General features: G+C 46.3%; 3 protein-coding genes across 3 annotated transcripts; 2 read left to right on the plus strand and 1 right to left on the minus strand.

Annotated features, from left to right (window-relative positions):
- Positions 1-2665: 2665 nt before the first annotated feature.
- Positions 2666-2988, plus strand: LOC132383923 (histone H4). Its single transcript, XM_059955116.1, has one exon. It carries the CDS (start codon positions 2666-2668, stop codon positions 2975-2977), a length of 312 nt encoding a protein of 103 aa, XP_059811099.1. The 3' UTR covers positions 2978-2988.
- A 562-nt stretch (positions 2989-3550) lies between these two features.
- On the plus strand, positions 3551-4078 carry LOC132383914 (histone H3-like). The gene has a single exon (XM_059955104.1). The coding sequence runs from the start codon at positions 3551-3553 to the stop codon at positions 4076-4078; it is 528 nt and encodes a 175-aa protein (XP_059811087.1).
- Positions 4079-5525: 1447 nt separating this feature from the next.
- On the minus strand, positions 5526-7684 carry LOC132383915 (histone H1-like). The gene has a single exon (XM_059955105.1). The coding sequence runs from the start codon at positions 6017-6019 to the stop codon at positions 5546-5548; it is 474 nt and encodes a 157-aa protein (XP_059811088.1). The 5' UTR covers positions 6020-7684; the 3' UTR covers positions 5526-5545.
- Positions 7685-19241: the final 11557 nt, after the last annotated feature.

Here is a 19241-nt window from a genome sequence, read left to right on the forward strand (position 1 = left end):
TTCTCGGCTCTTTCTTTCTCCTTCTCAGCAGCTTCCAGCTGCTTTAACTTAATTGCATGTTCCAACCTTAATTTCTTCAACTCTAACTGAGCCATCCCACGAGCTGGTACCTTTTCAGGGATATTTTCCAATACCTCAGCTGCAAACACATTCTTCCCAATATAATACTGAGTTATGGCCCTTCGCACCTCCCGCTTTTTCATGAACAACCTCACCTCTGCGAGGTTTAGCCCTTTCACCAGATTTATCAAGTCCGATTTGGTGGCCGCCTCTAGCGCCTCCAGAGTCGGGTTTTCTATAAATTCATCCACGTCCATCTTTGCTGGGTTCCCGTCTGGCTACCCGCGTAACCAGATCCAAGTTTGGACTTATAAGACCGATTAACTGGCCTCCCAATTTGGTGTCAAATCTCAAAACGAGAACTCCAATTGTTACGTACCCCGTAACTGGGTCACTTACCAGCAAAGATAGAGAGGTCCGTTGAAGTCTGATGGTACTATTTTTAACAGTATTTATTGATAAAAATACACAAAAATAATATCAATGCAAACATACAGATAATATACGTTGTCAATACTAAATCTAAAAGTGCGGGTATAATAATAATCTATAAGAAATAGCTCTATTGTTGTCTGGGGGATAATGTATTGTGCGATGGAAATATAAAAGTCACTGAAGTTCATTCAAGCTGCAGCTTTTGGTTGGAGAGAGAGACGGATTAAAACTTGCCCATTCCTTTTATGATGTCGATCCTTCGAGAGTCGTTGGGGCTGATTTCTCCTTTGTTGTTAGCTAAAGCCGTTCCTCTGTGGCAAGGCCCACCAATTCCGAGGCAAATGGAAAAGGACGCACGTGGCTTTCCACCGGCTTTCGCTATTACGCTGTTACAGGATTTCTAGCGTTTCTTCTGGTGCGTCTGAGGGGCTGTTCCCACAGACCCTCTTTTATCCCCACTCGCGGGGGTCTCAGATGTCAATCAGGGTGGAGGGATGCCTCCCCTCAACCAGCCCACTTTTGGTCATTCCCAGAGGGTTTTGAATAAATATTGTGTACTCAATACACAATTCCGTCTCCAAGAGACAATGGCCGTTTCCTGTAGCTTTGTATCACCGAGGGGCCAAGACATTCCAAACGTCTCTCTCTCATTTCCTGGGTCTCCTGACCTGAATTAATAGCGATCTTGTGATTCTCAAAAAGGAGGGGGCGCAGGCGTAACAACAGCCTAGGTAGTTCTAAGGTAGGGACACGTTCAGCACAGCTTTGTGGTCCAAAGGGCCTGTATTGTGCTGTAGGGTTTCTATGAGTTACTCAAATAGTAACTCCAAATAGGAGGAAAAATAAGTAAATACGGAAGAAATAACAGATACAGAAACCTGCAGATTCTGTACACTGAAGCAAAAGCAGAAAACAAAAATCCCCAGATCTGGTAGTTCATCAACCTTCCCAGCAAAACGTTTTAAACTGTAACAAAGCAAGGAGTAATTGCAAACTTCCAAAAGTTTCGACTGAGTTGTGAAGGCGGTGAGGATTCTGCAAAGGGGTAGATACCGGTGATGTGATCGAACACAGGTCTGGCAGCTGGGAGATTGTGGGGGAGGGAGGTTGTGAACTTGTACATTTTGGCAGCAAAAATATATAATACAGAACATTTTCTAAATGTTCAGAGAGAACAGGACCTGGCAGTTCAGAGGGAGCTTGGGTCCTGGTGCTCCAGATGGAATTTGGAATGCGAACAGGGGGTATCTGAAGAACGGTTTTGGCCTGAAACGTTAACTCTGTTTCTCTGACCACGGGCAGTGCCTGACCTGCTGCGTGTTTCCAGCTGTCTCTATTTTCCTGGAAACTCAGAGTTCGGACTTTATTCCCTGGAGCGTCGGAGAATGAGGGGAGACTTGATAGAGGTATATGATGGGTATAAATAGAGTGAATGCAAGCAGACTTTTTAAACTGAGGCTAGGGGAGAAAAAATACAGAGGACATGGGTTAAGGGTGAAGGAGCAAAAGTTTAAAGTGATCATGGGGGGGGGGCTTCTTCACACAGAGAGTGGTGGGAGTGTGGAATGAGCTGCCAGATGAAGTGGAAAATGCGGGCTCACTTTTAACAGTGAATGCGGCTGAAAAACTTGGACAGGTACATGGATGAGAGGTGTATGGAGGGATATGGGCCAGGTGCATGTCAGTGGGACTAGGCAGAAGAATGGTTCAGCACAGCCAAGAAGGGCCAGAAGGCCTGTTTCTGCGCGGTAATGTTCTATGGTTCCCGTCCTCGCAATTGTCCCCTGGTTCAGAATTTCATCATTTAATTTTCGGAGAATTGAACAGAAATTTAAAGAGATTATGTGCCAGTTCTACAACGAGTTATGTGTTAACGTTACAGACTGGCCTTCGATATTGAAGCTGTGTATCTGAAGGTTTTTCCGAGCGCTTTGTTTCTGTTCTGTTGCGGATAAACCGTTGGAAATTGGCGGGTGTGGTAAAGTGAAGGTGGAGCTGGACGATGAGAGGCCGCTCTCGGCTCTGTCCGTCACTCTGACTCTGTCTCCTCCCCTCCCCGCCTCTGTCTCTCTGCGCGTTTCTCGGGCAGGTCGGGGCGCTGTGTATAAAAGGAGACATCAGCAGTCGGTTTGTCACTGAGCAGCGACCTGAGTGAAGCAGCAGCAGCAGCATGTCTGGCAGAGGGAAAGGAGGCAAAGGACTGGGCAAAGGCGGAGCCAAGCGGCACCGTAAAGTGCTCCGTGATAACATCCAGGGCATCACCAAACCGGCCATCCGCCGTCTGGCTCGCCGTGGCGGCGTCAAGCGGATCTCGGGTCTGATCTACGAGGAGACCCGCGGGGTGCTGAAGGTTTTCCTGGAGAATGTGATCCGGGATGCGGTCACCTACACTGAACACGCCAAGCGCAAGACGGTCACTGCCATGGATGTGGTGTACGCTCTGAAACGCCAGGGCCGCACTCTCTATGGCTTCGGCGGCTGAAAACCTCCCACTTCCTCCCGAGCACAAAACAAAGGCTCTTCTAAGAGCCACCCACCGCCTCACAGAGGGAGCTATGTCCAAACTTCGGTTACATATTATTTTTCGTGTATAAATAATAAATTGTGTTAAACATTTGAATACAGTTTCATTGGACGTGCTTAAAATGTATGCGATTCTGCCTTTCCTGTCGGTGATGCCCGCAAAAACTCATTGAATGAATTAAAATTAAAATCGATCTTAATCTTCTTTGCCGTCACGAACAGAAATCAGTTCACTCCGAGAAGTATTCCAGTAGTTATGCATATATTCAAATTTTTGCATTTATTAAATGGAACTGAAAGCGAATAATCCGTGATTTAATTAATTGGGGAAAAACATTTTCAAACACGGTTGCTGGTAATTTGAAAGTAATTCGGCGCCAATCACACTGTATTCGGATTGGCTATAGTCAGACAACTACGGTATTTTACAGGTTCCAAAGTCAGACGCAAATTAATAATCGCTGCGAGGCTGCGGGTGATGAGTGAAGAACTGAACCAATAGCAACAACTGGACTCCGTTAATAGACTCCTGATGTTTAGCCAATCGGATGCAATGGGGCGGCCCTACTCTAAGAGTATAAAAGGCTGTCCTCGAGCCCGTTTCGTCGATCTTGTTCATGTATTTCAGTCTGTGTTCTCACTCCCGAAGCAGAATGGCCCGCACCAAGCAGCGCACAAATGGACTGGCGGAAAAGCTCCTCGCAAACAGTTGGCGACCAAAGCGGCGCGGAAGAGCGCTCCTGCCACCGGCGGAGTGAAGAAGCCTCATCGCTACCAGCCCGGCACCGTGGCTCTGAGGGAGATCCGGCGCTACCAGAAATCCACCGAGCTGCTCATCCGCAAACTTCCCTTCCAGCGCCTGGTCCGGGAGATCGCTCAGGACTTCAAAACCGATCTGCGTTTCCAGAGCTCGGCCGTCATGGCCCTGCAGGAGGCAAGTGAGGCTTACCTGGTCGGGCTCTTTGAGGACACTAACCTGTGCGCCATCCACGCCAAGCGAGTCACCATTATGCCCAAGGACATCCAGTTGGCCCGCCGCATCCGCGGGGAGCGCGCCTAAGCCCAGCCTACACACCAAATACAAGAAAAGGCTCTTTTAAGAGCCACTACCACGACAAAGGAAAGGGCTGCCAAATATTGTACATGTTTGATGTTGGTGTTTTGTATAAATAAACTAGTATTTTGTAGCTGGGACCTGAATGAAGGTCAGTCGGCAATGCCACCGCGTAGCTTATCATATATCCTCCCGCTGCAGATATCTCTCTCTCAACACGCCCCCTCCCCTCTCGCATCGGTTTCAGCAGTTCTTAAAAGGGTCTTTTAAGAGCCACTATCGCGGCAGAGGAAAGGGCTATCAGTTCCTGCTTATTATTGTGGCGATGTACAATATCCCTCGGCCATCCTCCTGAGGTGTCAATGTTTAATGGCTCTGTTCAGTTCTGCAAACAAATTCCAACACTCACGTCAGGTTAATGGAGCGAATAACCGGAGGTGAACGCAATCTCTCCCCATCAGCATCTCTACTGATCATTCATTTCTCCCACACACCAGCCAGGTACAGTTTGTGCGGCCGCTACCGTTTTCTTTGTTTTGCACAATGGGCATTCGTTCGAGCCTGGCTGTGCGTGGACCGCGAATGTTCCCCTCCTCCCCCAGAAAAGAGCGACCTCTCATCTTCCAGCTCCGCCTCCATTTTGTACAACCGCCAATTTCCAACGGTTTCGCGAAATACAGCGATTTCCGCGATTTCTTAGACGCGTAATGAAGGTCAGTCGGCAAAGCTACCGGGTGGTTTATCATATTTCCTCCCCGTACAGTCCATCCCCAGAAAGGGATCCCTCCCTTAACCCTCTCCCGGGAGTCATCCGTTCGCGATCTACACAGCTGAATTGAATTTTCGGCTGTAAGGCGCGGAAACTCCGCAGGCCATCAGGCTGCTTAATTCATGCTGACGCAACTGTATTTCTGTTATATTACCCATCCTGTTGTGTATAATATTTATTAAAATTTGTATAAATTAGATATTTAGACGGATACATACGGTAAAGATTTTTGCTCCTCATATTTCCGAACGATACAAGTAATATGTCAATTCAATTCGATGTCTGTCACTCCCCCGGGATGGGGGAGGAACTAGGCCTGCGACCATATCTATCACAAACCCCGAGTGAAACTCAGCTTGAACGTCCAGGTTTCACTTCTAAAACGGACTCGTCACGGCCGCACCGAGTGTTAGCCAGGTACCAAATTCTCGGCATTGTCGGAGAAAATCCCGCGGAAATCTCTATCACGGGAAACACAATATCCAGGTTCAGCTCTTTTCTGAGATGTGGGTGGCTCTGAGAAAAGCCGTTGGGTTCAGATACTTACAAGTGGTGGATTCTCAATTCACTTTTTGACTGCTGTCTTCTTGGGTTTCGCGGATTTCGGCTTCTTGGCCGCCTTTGTCTTCGGGGCTGCGGCTTTCTTGGGGCTTTTGGGCTTCGGCGCCGCTTTCTTAGCCGATGGTTTCTTAGCCGCGGGTTTCTTACCTCCCGTTTTTTTTAGCCGCTGGTTTCTTACCTCCCACTTTTTTAGCCGCTAGTTTCTTGGCGCCAAGCTTCTTGTTGGGAGATTTCTTGGTGTCAGATTTCTTTGCCGATGGCTTGTTCGCCTTCTTCACCACCTTCACGGCAGTTTTCCCTTTACCGGATTTAAAGGATCCCGAAACACCCGAGCCCTTAACCTGAACCAAGGAGCCGCTTTCCAGTTTCCTCTTGATGCCCATCTTGATCTGGGGGCGACGTTTCACCAGATCGACACCGCTGACGGCCAGAGCCTTAATGATGGCCGCGTAGGACATACCCTTCCTATCGCGACAACCCGCCACGATCTTATCGATCTGTTCGCCCAGCGTGGGACCGGTTGGTTTGCTCCGGGCAGCCGCCTTCTTCTTGGGAGTCTTCTTTGCGGCGGCGGATGCGGCTGGAGGAGCCGTTTCGGCGAGTGCTGTCTCGGTCATGTCGGCGACTCTGATAAATCCTTCTCACAATCAGAACTGAATGAGAAATGAAGCGAAAGGCGGCGGCACAGAGCAGTTTAAAGGCAGCGAGCGGACTGGGCGGAGACATCCTGCTTTCAGCTCCAGGCAGCTTCATTTTTCTGTGTTTCTCCCTCCTCAAAAACTCGCTGATTCTAATTAAAATCGGACACTGCGGACACTCGGACTAGTCCCCGTCCGTCACTGAGGCCGGAATGTTCGCTGGAAGGAAAGTTTAATCGGCATTAAAGGCAACACTTATTATTTTAACCAGTTTCGTTACTGCAATGCCCATGTTCTTTTTCCGGATCTTTGACTTGTTCTCTGCTTTTCGGCTGAAATATTTAAACTAATTAAAACTCCACGGTTAATTCCGTCTTCAGGACTGAGCTGGGGAGTGAGGAGAGTCCGTAACAGAAAAATGTTTTCATTTCCTTCAGGGAGCGCTGGGACATCCGGCGATATGTTCGGACCCACAAACACAGTGACACTGGTCTAAGCCGCCCGCCCCTTTAAAGCACTCTCTGAATCAGCAAGTCAGGCAGCATCTGTGGTGGGAATAAACAGTCGACATTTCGGGCTGAGACCCTTCATCAGGACTCTGGTGGGAGATGCTGCCTGACTTGTTGGGTTCCTCCAGCATTTTCTCCGCGTTGTTCGCGATTCCCAGAATCTCTTGGGTTGATGCTTACACAATGTTCACATCTGCACCTTCACTGTGGCCTCCAATCATTTACACCACTGTAACATAATGTACAAAAGGATATACTCAATTCCGTGACTAGTGAAGACCAGCATGTCAGACACACAGAATGCTGGTGGAACGCGGCAGGCCAGGCAGCATTTTGTGTGTGTTGCTTGAATTTCCAGCACCTGCACATTTCCTTGTGTGTTCGTGCCAGCATGTTAAACTCCGTTCTGCACCAGCCTGTCTGCCAGTGAGACTACTTCAATGAACTGCTTGTACACTTTACCCCTAAATCTATCCTGTCCAGTGCACTCCGTAATGACCGATCATTCATTGTGTAAATTCTACACTGGTTTGATTTTCGAATATGCACCGCCTCTCACTATTTATATTGAAATGCATTTGCCACGCTGCGGCCCTCCTACCCAACCGATCAAGATCCCTCTTTAACCTGCGACCACCGTCTTCACTGTCAAGAACATGAACAAATCATTTATATAAATAATGAATGCCGAGGCTCCCAACTCCGGCCCCTGCGGCTCACCACTAATCACCAGCCTCCATTCTGTGAAAGAACCTTCAAGCACAACTCTCTGCTTCCGACCTCCCAGACAACTTTGAATCCAGCTGACTAGCTCATCCTGTATACAATGGGGCCTAACCTTCCAGACCAGGCTGCCATGTGAGACTTTTCCAAGGTCCATATAATAACACATATTTTTATCAAAAACTCAGAGATTTTCAAACCACAACTCCCTATGCACAAAGCCTTTCGACACCTAACCAGACTCTGGCTATTCAAATGCTGGTACATCGTGACTCAGAATCCTCTCCAGTAGCTTCCCCACTACTGATATCAGGAGACCTGCTTGTCGTTCCCGGCTTGTCCTTGCAAATGACAGAACAACATTAGCCTCTTTCCATTTTTCATGACTTTCATTAGCGGTCTGAGGATTTTCACCACAGCCTCCATGAAGTAATTGCTCAGGTCCTGAGTAGTTATCCCCCACCTAATGCATTGTATGGCTGCATGTCACACCTCATCTGTAAACTCACGAGTCACATTCACAACAATGTCAGAGAAATTGTTCACATCAATGAGAAATGACAGTTCCAGCAATGATCTCTGTCAATGTCACTGGTCAGAGGCCTCCAACCTGAATGACAAGCTGCCACGACCACCCTCTGTCTCCTTCCACCAAGACGATTTTGTGATTCTGATGTTTAGCTGTGTTCATCTGACATTGGTGAGGACGAAGCTGTCCTAAAACATTCAGTGTGGGTTCAGGCTCCTGTACCTCTGGCCCAAAAAGGGGGCACCTCCTGGATGGTCCAGTGGACACGAACCTGACATGGGAAACTGGAAAGGGAAACTGAATCTACTTAATGTACTGGTGAAGCAGTTGGACTTGCAGATTTGATCAACAGGAGACACAGCCTTTCAGAGGAGAACAGCGACAGCCAAGACTGTTGTCTCTGATGTACAGCGGGGGATGATGGAGACAAGAGATCTGTAGTCACTGGATTACTCCTGATGCCATGTACTGGTGAGGGCAGGAACAGGAGGACAGGGCAGATGGATGTGAGGATGAGGAGCTGGTACAGGAGGATGGGTTTAGGTTTCAGACCACTGGGATCTGTGCTGGGGCAGAGGTGAACAGTCGAAGTGAGACAGGCTGCACCTGAACTAAGCGGGTCAGTTGTGGGCAGATTTGTTAATGCATCATAGGAGGATTGAAATGATTCTGTCAATAGGTTGGGAACCAAAACAGTGGTGTGGCAGATGATATCCCTTTACTCTGCCGTGAGTGTGTCTCCTAAAAGAGCCTTTTGTTGCGTTTTGTGCAAAGGCCAGGTTTAAGCAGGCTCCCCGCAAAAGCATCGAGCCAGCTGGATGGTAACGGCGTGGATGGCGCACAGGTTAGTGTCCTAGAAGAACCCTACCAGGTAAGCCTCGCTAGCTTCCTGCAGGACCCTGACGGTCGAGCTCTGGAAGTGCAGATTGGCTTTGCAGTCCTGAGCGATGTCCACCAGGTGCTGGAAAGCCGAGGATCCAGTTTCAGAGGGAGGTGCAGAGGGTCAGGCTCTGTAGCTATTTTATCAGGACTGTAGGAATAACGGTGTTAAATGCTGAGCTCTCGTCAACAACAGCATCCTGACATAGGCATTCGCATTGCCCAGGTGATCCAATGCTGTCCAGAGAGCCATTGAGATTGCATTGACTGCAGACATATTGTATCGATAGGCAAATTGCAGTGGGTCCAGGTCCTTCCTGGGACAGGTGTTAATTCTATCCATGACCAACCTCTCAAAGCATTTTGTAACCGTAGATTTGAGAGCTACTGTACATTAGTTGTTGAGGCAACTCACACTAACCTTCTTGGGTACGGGAGCAATTGTTGCCCTTTTGAAGCAGGTCAGAACTTCTGACTGTAGCTGTGAGATTGAAAATGTCTCTGACCACTTCCACCAGTAGGTTTTCGGAGCCTTAACAGGTATTCCGTCAGGCCCTGCTGCCCTGCGAGGGTTCAGCCTCTTGAAAGACAGCCTGATGTCGGCCTCCAAGACAGAGATCACAGGGTCACCAGACGCTGCACCTATCCTCATAGCTGTGGTTTTACTCTCCCTTTAAAAGCAAGCATAAAAGTGGTCAAGCTTGTCTGGTTGTGAAGCATCACTGCCATTCATGCTGTTGGGTTTGCTTTGCAGGACGTAATGGCTGGAAAACCTGCCAGAGTTGACGTGCATCTGATGTAGAGAATGTTGGAAATTCTTTACTCCGGTGGGCATGAAGTCTGGATCAATGGAGGGGTTTAAAGATGAGGGGGTAGCATCGTAGTTAGTGCAGTGGTTACAGTACCAGCGACCTGGGTTTAATTCCCACTGTTGTCAGTCAGAAGTGCAGTTCTCATCTGAGGTTCACTGCCTGCTGGGGCTGTGGGAATAAATAAACAGGGCATTCAAAGAGGAATTTGTCAGATCCTCCAGTGTCAGGAATAGACTCAATGGGTCAGATGATCACCTCTTGTGGTTCCAAACACTCCCCTCACCTCCAACCAATGTTTAAAGTCCATGGTCAACAAAGTTAGTTTGTGTAATAAAGACACTCTTCAGTAAAAGCAGTGATACTATTCCAAGCAAACTGAGCTGCCAGTGCACAGCACCGGCCAGTGAGGACACAGACCAGTGCAACACCCAGCTCTCTAATGGAGAATTAATAAAACACAATACTGATAACCCAGAGCTGGACAATCCAGCATTTCACTGTGACTCTGACCTTCAATCATCATTCCTCTATCTATGGTATTTCACTGTAAACATAACCTACAATCATCATTCCTCTATCTATGGTATTTTACTGTAAATATGACCTACAATCATCATTTCCCCATTTACACCATTTCAGTGTAACTATGACCTACAATCATCATTTCTCTATCTACACCATTTCACTGTAACTATGACCTACAAACATCATTTCCCCATCTACACCATTTCACTGTAACTATGACATGTAAACATCATTTCCCCATCTTCATAATTTTGTATACCTCTATCTAATCTCCCCACAACATTCTACATTCCAAGGAATAAAATCCTAACCTATTGATCTTTCCGGAGAAGTCAGGTCATTAAGTCCCAGGAACATCCTTGGAAATTTTCTCTGTACTCTTTCAAGCTTGTTTTCATCTTTCTTGTGGGTTACTGACCCACAATATTCCAAATATTCCAAACACAATATTGCAAGTTAGGCCTTAGCAATGTCTTATCCAACTTGTACCATGTGCCTCAGCTCAGATGATTCTATCTATGTGTGATGTCACTTACTGGGAATTATGAATCTGTGTTCCCAGATCCCTCAGCTCCACTGCGCTTTTCAGTGCCTGACTGCTCATCATGTAAGACCTACCTTGGTTTGTCCTCCCAAAGTGCAACACTTCACACTTGTCAGCATTAAATTCCAGCTGCTCTGGATCGTGTTGCAAGCTTTGAGCATCTTCCCTATGTCACAACCCTCCAGTCAGAGAGGCAATCATCTACAACCACTCTCGAACCTAACGCCGAATCCAATTTACTACTTCATCTTGAATGCAAAGTGCCTGTACCTTCTTGACCAACCACCCATGAGACCTTGCTAAAGTCCATGTAGACTACATCCACTGCCTTGCATTCATCAACGTTCCTAGTAACATCCTCAAAAAAATCTACAAGACTAGTAAGACATGACGTACCATGCACAAACCTATATTAGTTATTCCCAATCAGTCCCTGTTTATCCAAATAATTATACCTATACTTGATTAGAATACTTTCCAGTAAACTCCCCACAGCTGATGTTAGGCTCACTCGCCTACAATTCCTCAACTTATTCTCAGACAATTCCTTAAGCACCAGAGCTGCATCAGGAAGGATGTGGAAACAATAGAAAGGGTGCAGAGGAGATTTACAAGGATGTTGGCTGGATTAGGGAGCATGCCTTATGAGGATAGGTTGAGTGAACTTGGCCTCTTCTCCTTGGAGCAACGGAGGATGAGAACTGACCTGATAGAGGTGTATAAGATAATGAGAGGCATTGATCATATGGATTGTCAGAAGTTTTTTCCCAGGGCTGAAATGGCTATCACAAGAGAGCACAGTTTTAAGGTGCTTGGAATTAGGTACAGAGTAGGTGTCAGGGATAAGCTCTTTCACACAGAAAGCATGTATTTAAGGTCAGGGAAGGAAATGAAGAAAACAGAGTGGTGGAGATTTTGAATGCACTGTCAAGGGTGGTGGTAGAGGCAGAGAGCACAGGGGTATTTACGGAAGTCTTAGACAGACAGGAATTTGTAGAGAAGTGACTGGTACTACGGGGCTGAAGAACTCGATTCACCCACCCCTCCCTTTTCTCCCTGGTACAAACCAAAGTCTGTTCTCGGACTGACCCACTGCCCACAGAGGGAGCCTCTCGGGAGATCTGACCAAACTGACCCTCTCTTTCGCAAAATGTTCATTTATATTCAGAGGCCTGTGTGGACCAGTTGTTTCAGTAAATACGGTCGGCTCCACAGGGTAAATGTACCCTGGTTGACACTCAAAGACCTCCATAGTTGTACTGTGGAGAGCATTCTGGCAGGCTGAATCTCTGTCTGGTATGGAGGGGCTACTGCACAGGACTGAAAGAAGCTGATGATAGTGCCCAGGACATTTTTAAGGAGTGGTGTCTCATAAAGGCAGCGTCCATTATTAAAGACCACCGGCACCCAGGGCATGCCCTTTTCTCACTGTTACCATCAGGTAGGAGATACAGAAGCCTGAAGGCAGACACTCAGCGATTCAGGAACAGCTTCTTCCCCTCTTCCATCTGATTCGTAAATGGACTTTGAAGCTTTGGACAATACCTCACTTTTTTAATTTAACGTTTTTATGTTTTTGCATATTTTTTAAATAATCTATTCAGTATACGTAACTGACTTACTTGTATATTTAATATGTTTTATTTACTATTATTTTTTTTCTCTCTCTGCTAGATTAGGTATTGCATTGAACTGCTGCTGTCGAGTTAACAAATTTCAGGTCACATGCGGGTGATACTAAACCTGATTCTGATTCTCAAATGTAAGGCGCAAATATTATTGTTCTATGAGGCAATGGGATTCGCTCATGAAGCAACGAATAGGCGATGTTCCCGCCTTCTGCACACCGGAACGGTCCGGGGTCAACCTGCAATGTGGAACCCAGACAACGCAGTTCTAGGTGATGACGAGCGGACTCGTTCAGTGATCGGAGATTAAAGTCTTCCTCCCTGGGATGACTCCTTAAATTCATTTCACGACCCTGCGCCCAGTAAACCTGCTGACTCTCTACGAGGGGATAGAGCTCCATTCAGCCGGCTGAGAGGGGAAAAAGAGTCGGTTTCTGTGCAGACTTATATCGGATTACTTCGCGGAAGAAACATGTCGAGGCTGTGACAGATGCAGGATATCAAACGGACGGAAATAACCCGCTGCTCAGCCCTTCCTGGCACCGTGAGTGGCTCTGAAAAGAGCCTTTGGGTAAACAGGTTCAGTTTACGTCTCTTCACTTACTAGCAGCGCCGGTTTTCTTGGGCAACAGGACGGCCTGAATGTTGGGTAACACACCACCCTGAGCGATAGTCACCCCTCCCAGCAGCTTGTTCAGCTCCTCGTCATTACGGACGGCCGTTGCAGGTGTCGGGGGATGATGCGGGTCTTCTTATTGTCCCGGGCCGCGTTGCCCGCCAATTCGAGGATTTCGGCTGTCAGATACTCGAGCACAGTAGCCAGATAGACCGGGGCTCCAGCTCCCACCCGCTCAGCATAATTGCCCTTTCTTAGGAGTCTGTGAACCTGGCCGACGGGGAACTGCAGTCCAGCCCGAGACGAGCGAGATTTGGCCTTGGACTGAGCTTTGCCAACGCCGATTTTTCCACGTCCAGACATTTTCACAGTCGCAGCATCTGCTAACTGCAAACGAGAAGGAAGGAATGTTTACCCTGCCCCCAACTCGCCCTTTTTATATCTTCTTTGAGAATACAAACTCAAAAGTTTGTGATTGGTGTGATCCCCCCACCCCTCCGATTCGCTCCAAGATATCGTTGACAAACGAGTTCATGATGCTCATGGCCTTGGAGGAGATGCCAGTATCGGGGTGAACCTGCTTCATCACTTTGTAGACGTAGATGGAGTAACTCTCCTTCCTCGACCTCTTGCGTTTCTTCTCTGCCTTACCCGTTGGTTTGGGCAAAGCTTTCTTGGCGCCCTTCTTCGGAGAATGTGGAGTTCATTCTGTATCTGTCACTCTCTGGTAGTGTGAGAGTGTGGGGTTCATTCTGGCTCAGGCATTTTGTCTATCGGTTTCAGACCCGGAAATAAGCAGAACTGGCCGGGAGCCCGAATTAAAAGGCAGCGCCCAAAACAGTATGCTAATGAGGGATGGGAATGTTTTGGATTCCCAATGGGCATTTGAAGAACCGATTCATGCAGTCAAATCATTTGATTGCCTATCTGAAGGAACAGCACAACCAACCAGAACACTCTCCACTGCCCATTGTTCGTTTGGGTAACACCGTGGACTGGGAACTGGCAGTGATCTGGTGAGTTGCCGCTGCCGGCTAATTTGGCAGGAAGGAATTCTAAAATACAAAATGGGCCATAAAGTACAGGTGCAGTTTTTGGCCATTCGACCTATGGTGTCTGCTAGAAAAGCAGATGGAATGAGAAAAACACACACTTGATAATATGAAACATTTACGTAATGAAACATAGCAGCAGGAGATCGAAGGTCCAATTGTCAGCATGAGAGACCCATTTCGGAGTGAGTGTGAAAGCCGTTTATTGTCATATGCAACTGGCTTCCAGCAGATTCAGAAACACACAGTATCAGAGACACAACATTCACAAAATAAAAACTAATTTTACAGAATTACAAAGAGGCAACAAAATTTCAACAAGAGCCCATTGCAGTGTAAAATGGTCAAAGTGGTGCTACTGATGTGGTGATGAGGGTTGTCCAGGTTTGTTAAACAACAGGTTGTCTCTATCCGTCTGAATCTGGTACAGTGTGAGAGTGTGGGGTTCATTCTGTTTCTGTCAGTCTCTGGTAGTGTGAGAGTGGGGGTTCATTCTGTATCTGTCAGTCTCCGGTACTGTGATGGAGTTGGACCTCGCACTGTATCTTCCAATCTCTCATGCAGTGTAAATGGATAAAATTCTTCCAGATTCATTCTTACAGTTGCAGTTGAACTCTTTGATTAAATCAAGTTTGCTTTTTAAATAAAATTGATGAGGCCACACTTAGCTTGGAAGAACAACATTTTCTGTCTGGGTAGCTTCAAACTGATAGCATGAACATCAAATTCTTAAACGTCTGGTAATGCCCCCCTCACCAATTCCCCTCCCATTTTTCTTCTCTCACCTTCACCACCCATCACCTCCCCCGTGTGCTCCTCCCACCTTTTCTTTCTTCCATGGCCTTCTATCTCTTTCACCAATCAACTTCCCAGCTCTTTACTTCATTCCTTCCTTTCAGGATTCACCTATCACCTTGTTTTCTTGCTCCCTTACCCCCACCTTTTAACTCTACTCCTTGTCTGTTTGTCTCTAGTCTTGCCAAATGTTTTTGGACCGAAACATTGACTGTATTTTTTTGTCCTACAGCTGTTGCCTGGCCTGATGTGTTCCTTCAGCATTTTGTGTGTGTTGCTTGGATTTCCAGAAACTACAGATTTTCTCTTGTTTGTGACACAATGTTGTATATTGGTATCTCGGGGATGATGCATCTGGTTACATAGAACTGCTCTGAATGGACTTTGCAGCAGAGCATCCAGAGCAACAAGACCAGAACATCGAATCCATATCTGGTCTTGTGATAAATATGTAACTTTCCTCGAGTCTCTGTGTGGGAGTGATGAATGGTGTGTGTTGTAGCAACATTTGGACTGATGGAATTGAGAATGATTTTGACTGTGGATGTGTAACCAGTGTGTCCACAGTGATCAGTGATAAGGCCTCTGTCTGATGAGATTACTGATGACATGAATGTTGGTGCAGTTGTGGATGGTGAGGAAGGTTGTCAACCGGACAGAACTGGATGCAGACCAGTTGGAAACCTTGATGGTGAAATGGGGACAGAGTTTAATCTGGACAAGTGTGAGGAGGTTTATTGGTCCAATGTTGGAGGAAACTCCAAAGTAAATGGCAGCACACTTAGAGGCACTGATATATATATAGAACATAGAATATAGAATAGCACAGCACATTACAGGCCCTTCGGCCCACAATGTTGTTCCGACCTTCAAACCCTGCCTCCCATATAAACCCCCCCCACCTTAAATTCCTCCATATACCTGTCTAGTAGTCTCTTAAACTTCATTGGTGTATCTGCTTCCACCACTAACTCTCTGAGTTAAAAACCTTCTTCTAATATCCCCCTTGAACTTCCCTCCCCTTACCTTAAATCCATGTCCTCTTGTACCGAGCAGTGGTACCTTGGGGAAGAGGCGCTGGGTGTCCACTCTGTCTATTCCTCTTAATATCTTGTACACCTCTATCATGTCTTCTCTCATCCTCCTTCTCTCCAAAGAGTAAAGCCTTAGCTCCGTTAATCTCTGATCATAATCCATACTCTATAAACCAGGCAGCATCCTGGTAAATCTCCTCTGTACCCTTTCCAATGCTTCCACATACTGAGGTATCTTGATGTGTTTGTCCCTATCATCCTGCAAGTGACATTAAAAGGAAATAAACTGCTATAAGGATCACAGAGGGGGTGCAATGAGAGGACTGGGGGGGAGGGGTGTCTGTGTAGATTAATGTAATGGGTGGAAACATGCCAAATTAACAACCACCAACATTGAGTTGTGCTTCTCTTTAAAAGGCTGGACAGATGTTATGATGTAATTACGTGATTTTTTTTTTAAACCGTGCTTTGTTTCTGTGTTTGGAGGGCAATACACGAGTTGTTATAGTTGTCAAACATAAAATGCCTCATGCCATTTCATTTGTAAAAAATCACAATAACATACAGGGTACCAGTAGCATTCACACCACAAGAATACCGCAGTGTCAGTCTGCAATGAGAAAGCCCAATCACATTCTCTTCAGGTTCAATGGTATTGCTGACTCTGAGTTTACCACCATCAAATGCCAACAAATGTGTGTTCTTAGTAGGTCTGTGGGAGATACACTGGATGTGAAGCTGTACTAATGGGGAGAGGCAAACTGAGCCAAATCACAGCTTGATGAAGGGCAGAGAGGAAAACAGAGAATTTGATGTTGTGTCCTTATGTCTGAACTATTCCCAGTTAGAAGTGTTGATCCACCAAATTGTGTTCAGCCTCACTGTAACAGTGTGACATCAGACATCAACGAAAAAACTAAATAATCTCAGCTGAAATGTTGTCTTTCACCTGTTGGTCTTCTTTGCAAACATTTTACAGGGTAGAAAAGGCAAAGAATTTATGTCTGAGAATCTCAAATACAACAGTGTGTCTGTACTCATGTGTTTGTCAGTTCCCCAACATTCGAATGCTACTAATCATTGAATGTGAAGGAGGAGATGGTTGAGAAGACAGCACACCAGTCTGAGCAAGGAGAACCCCAATATGTGGACATGTCCTTGATCTGGCCAGATAAATGGCCTGAGAGTTGATACCACTGAGCTGACATTCACTGCCTCTCATTTTGCAAGGGATTCACCAGGCCACTGAACCTGCAGATACACCAGCCAGTTCACACGGGGAGAGGGCATTCACCTGCTCCATGTGTGGGACGGGATTCATTCAGTCACATGAGCTCTTACACTGGCAACTTCACATCAGGGAGGAAGTTGAAATAAGCTCTAGGTGAACATTTTAACCATCATGGTGACTGAATCTAGTTGGAAGTTCATGGGAGGCTGTTAATGTCAGATTCTGCAGATATTGTGACTGATCACTGGTCACTGAGCATTGGAGGGTTTGTTCTGCTAATGTTAGTCTTAAAATACACTGGTGTTAATATTGTGGATCTCTGATAAATTAATCAGATCTATTTCAATTCCTGTGTCCCAGGTGCTGCCTGCCTATCACACAGCTAATGTACAGCAGAGAGGCCACTCAGTCTATCTGGTACCTGCTCATGTTCCTATTCCACACCAGAGATTTTAACTCCATCCCTGCAATTCACCTCTTACTCACCCTATAATATTCAGGTTGCAACTGCTCAGTCTGTGACTGAAGAGGTTTACTTTGAGTTAAATCCGTAACTGTTTGGAAACTGCAGAAGATGAAATCACTCGGGTTTTGTCCCAAATAGTCTTTATTCCTCAGAGCTCTGGACCAAGGATGAAGCCTTGTGTGATTAAAATCTTTCTAGAACATAGAAAACCTACAGCACAATACAGGCACTTCGGCCAATAAAGTTGTGCTGAACATGTCCCTACCCCAGAAATTACTAGGTTTACCCATGTCCCTTTATTTTCCTAAGTTCCTTGTACCTATCCAAAAGTCTCTTAAAAGACCCTATCATATCTTCCTTCACCACCGTTGCCGGCAGCACATTCCACACACTCACCACTCTCTGAGTAAAAAACGTAACCTTGACATCTCCTCTGTACCTACTCCCCTGCACCTTAAACCTGTGTCCTCTTGTGGCAACCATTTCAGCCCTGGGAAAAAGACTCTGACTATCCACATGATCAATGACTCTCAACATCTTATACACCTCTGTCATGTCACCTCTCATCCTCCGTCGCTCCAAGGAGAAAAGGCTGAGTTCACTCAACCTGTCCTCATAAGACATGCTCCCCAATCCAGGCATCATCCTTCTCAATCTCCTCTGCACCCTTTCTATGGGTTCCACATCCTTCCTGTCGTGAGGAACGCTCAGCACTGCACTCCAAGAGGGGTCTGACCAGGGTCCTCTCTATCTGCAATATTAGCTCTCGGTTTCTAAATTCAATTCCACTTTTGATGAAGGCCAATACACCTTATTAACCTTTTAGCCTTATTAACCACTGAGTCAACCTGCACAACTGCTTTCAGCATCCTATGGACTTGGACCTCAAGATCCCTCTAATCCTCCACACTGCCAAGAGCCATACTATTAATACTATATTCTGCCATTATATTTGAGCAAGCAAAATGAACCACTTCACACTTATTTGGATTGAGCTCCATCTGCCACTTCTCAGCCTCGTCGTGCATCCCATCAAAGTCCCGCTGTAACCTCAGATAGCCTTCCATACTATCCACAACACCTCCAACCTTAGAGTCATCAGCAAACTTACTAACCCATCCCTCCACTTCCCCATCCATATCATTTATAAAAATCTCAAAGTAAGGGTCACAGAACAGATCCCTGAGGCAATGCACTGGTGACCAACTTCCATGCAGAATACAACCCATATACAACCACACTTTGCCTTCTGTGGGCAAGCCAGTTCTCAATCTACAAAGCGATTTCCCCTTGGATCCCATGCCTCCTTACTTTCTCAATAAGCCTTGCATGGGATACCTTACCAAATGTCTTGCTGAAATCCATTTACACTATATCTACTGTTCTTCTTTCAGCGATATGTTTAGTCACATCCTCGAGAAATTCAATCAGGCTCGTAAGGCACATCCTGCCCTTGACAAAGCCATGCTGACTACTCCTCATCATATTATACCTCTCCAAATGTTCATAAGTCCTGCCTCTTATTATCTTCTCCATCAATTTAACAAACACTGAGTTAAGACTCACTGATGTATAATTTCCGGGTCTATCTCTACTCCCTTTCTTGAATAAGGAAACAACATTCGCAACCCTCCAGTCGTCTGGACCCTCTCCCATCCCTACTGATAATGCAAAGATCATCGCCAGAGGCTGAACAACCTCCTCCCTCACAGCAGTGTGTTACTTTGCAGTTTATTCTCAGCATCTGCTGAACCTCGAGTTTCATATCTGCATTTCTAAGTGAGTGGGACTTTGACAATTGTCATACAAAATGCCTGTTGACATTGAGTAATAAATAGGAGAAAATCTGCTGATGTTG

This window comes from Hypanus sabinus, chromosome 31, assembly GCF_030144855.1.
Source record: "Hypanus sabinus isolate sHypSab1 chromosome 31, sHypSab1.hap1, whole genome shotgun sequence".
In the NCBI taxonomy this organism is placed as follows: domain Eukaryota; kingdom Metazoa; phylum Chordata; class Chondrichthyes; order Myliobatiformes; family Dasyatidae; genus Hypanus; species Hypanus sabinus.

Bases quoted from the DNA above. Each gene is read 5' to 3' on its own strand.
- LOC132383923 (XM_059955116.1), top strand. From the start codon at position 2,666: ATGTCTGGCAGAGGGAAAGGAGGCAAAGGACTGGGCAAAGGCGGAGCC.
- LOC132383914 (XM_059955104.1), top strand. From the start codon at position 3,551: ATGTTTAGCCAATCGGATGCAATGGGGCGGCCCTACTCTAAGAGTATA.
- LOC132383915 (XM_059955105.1), bottom strand. From the start codon at position 6,019: ATGACCGAGACAGCACTCGCCGAAACGGCTCCTCCAGCCGCATCCGCC.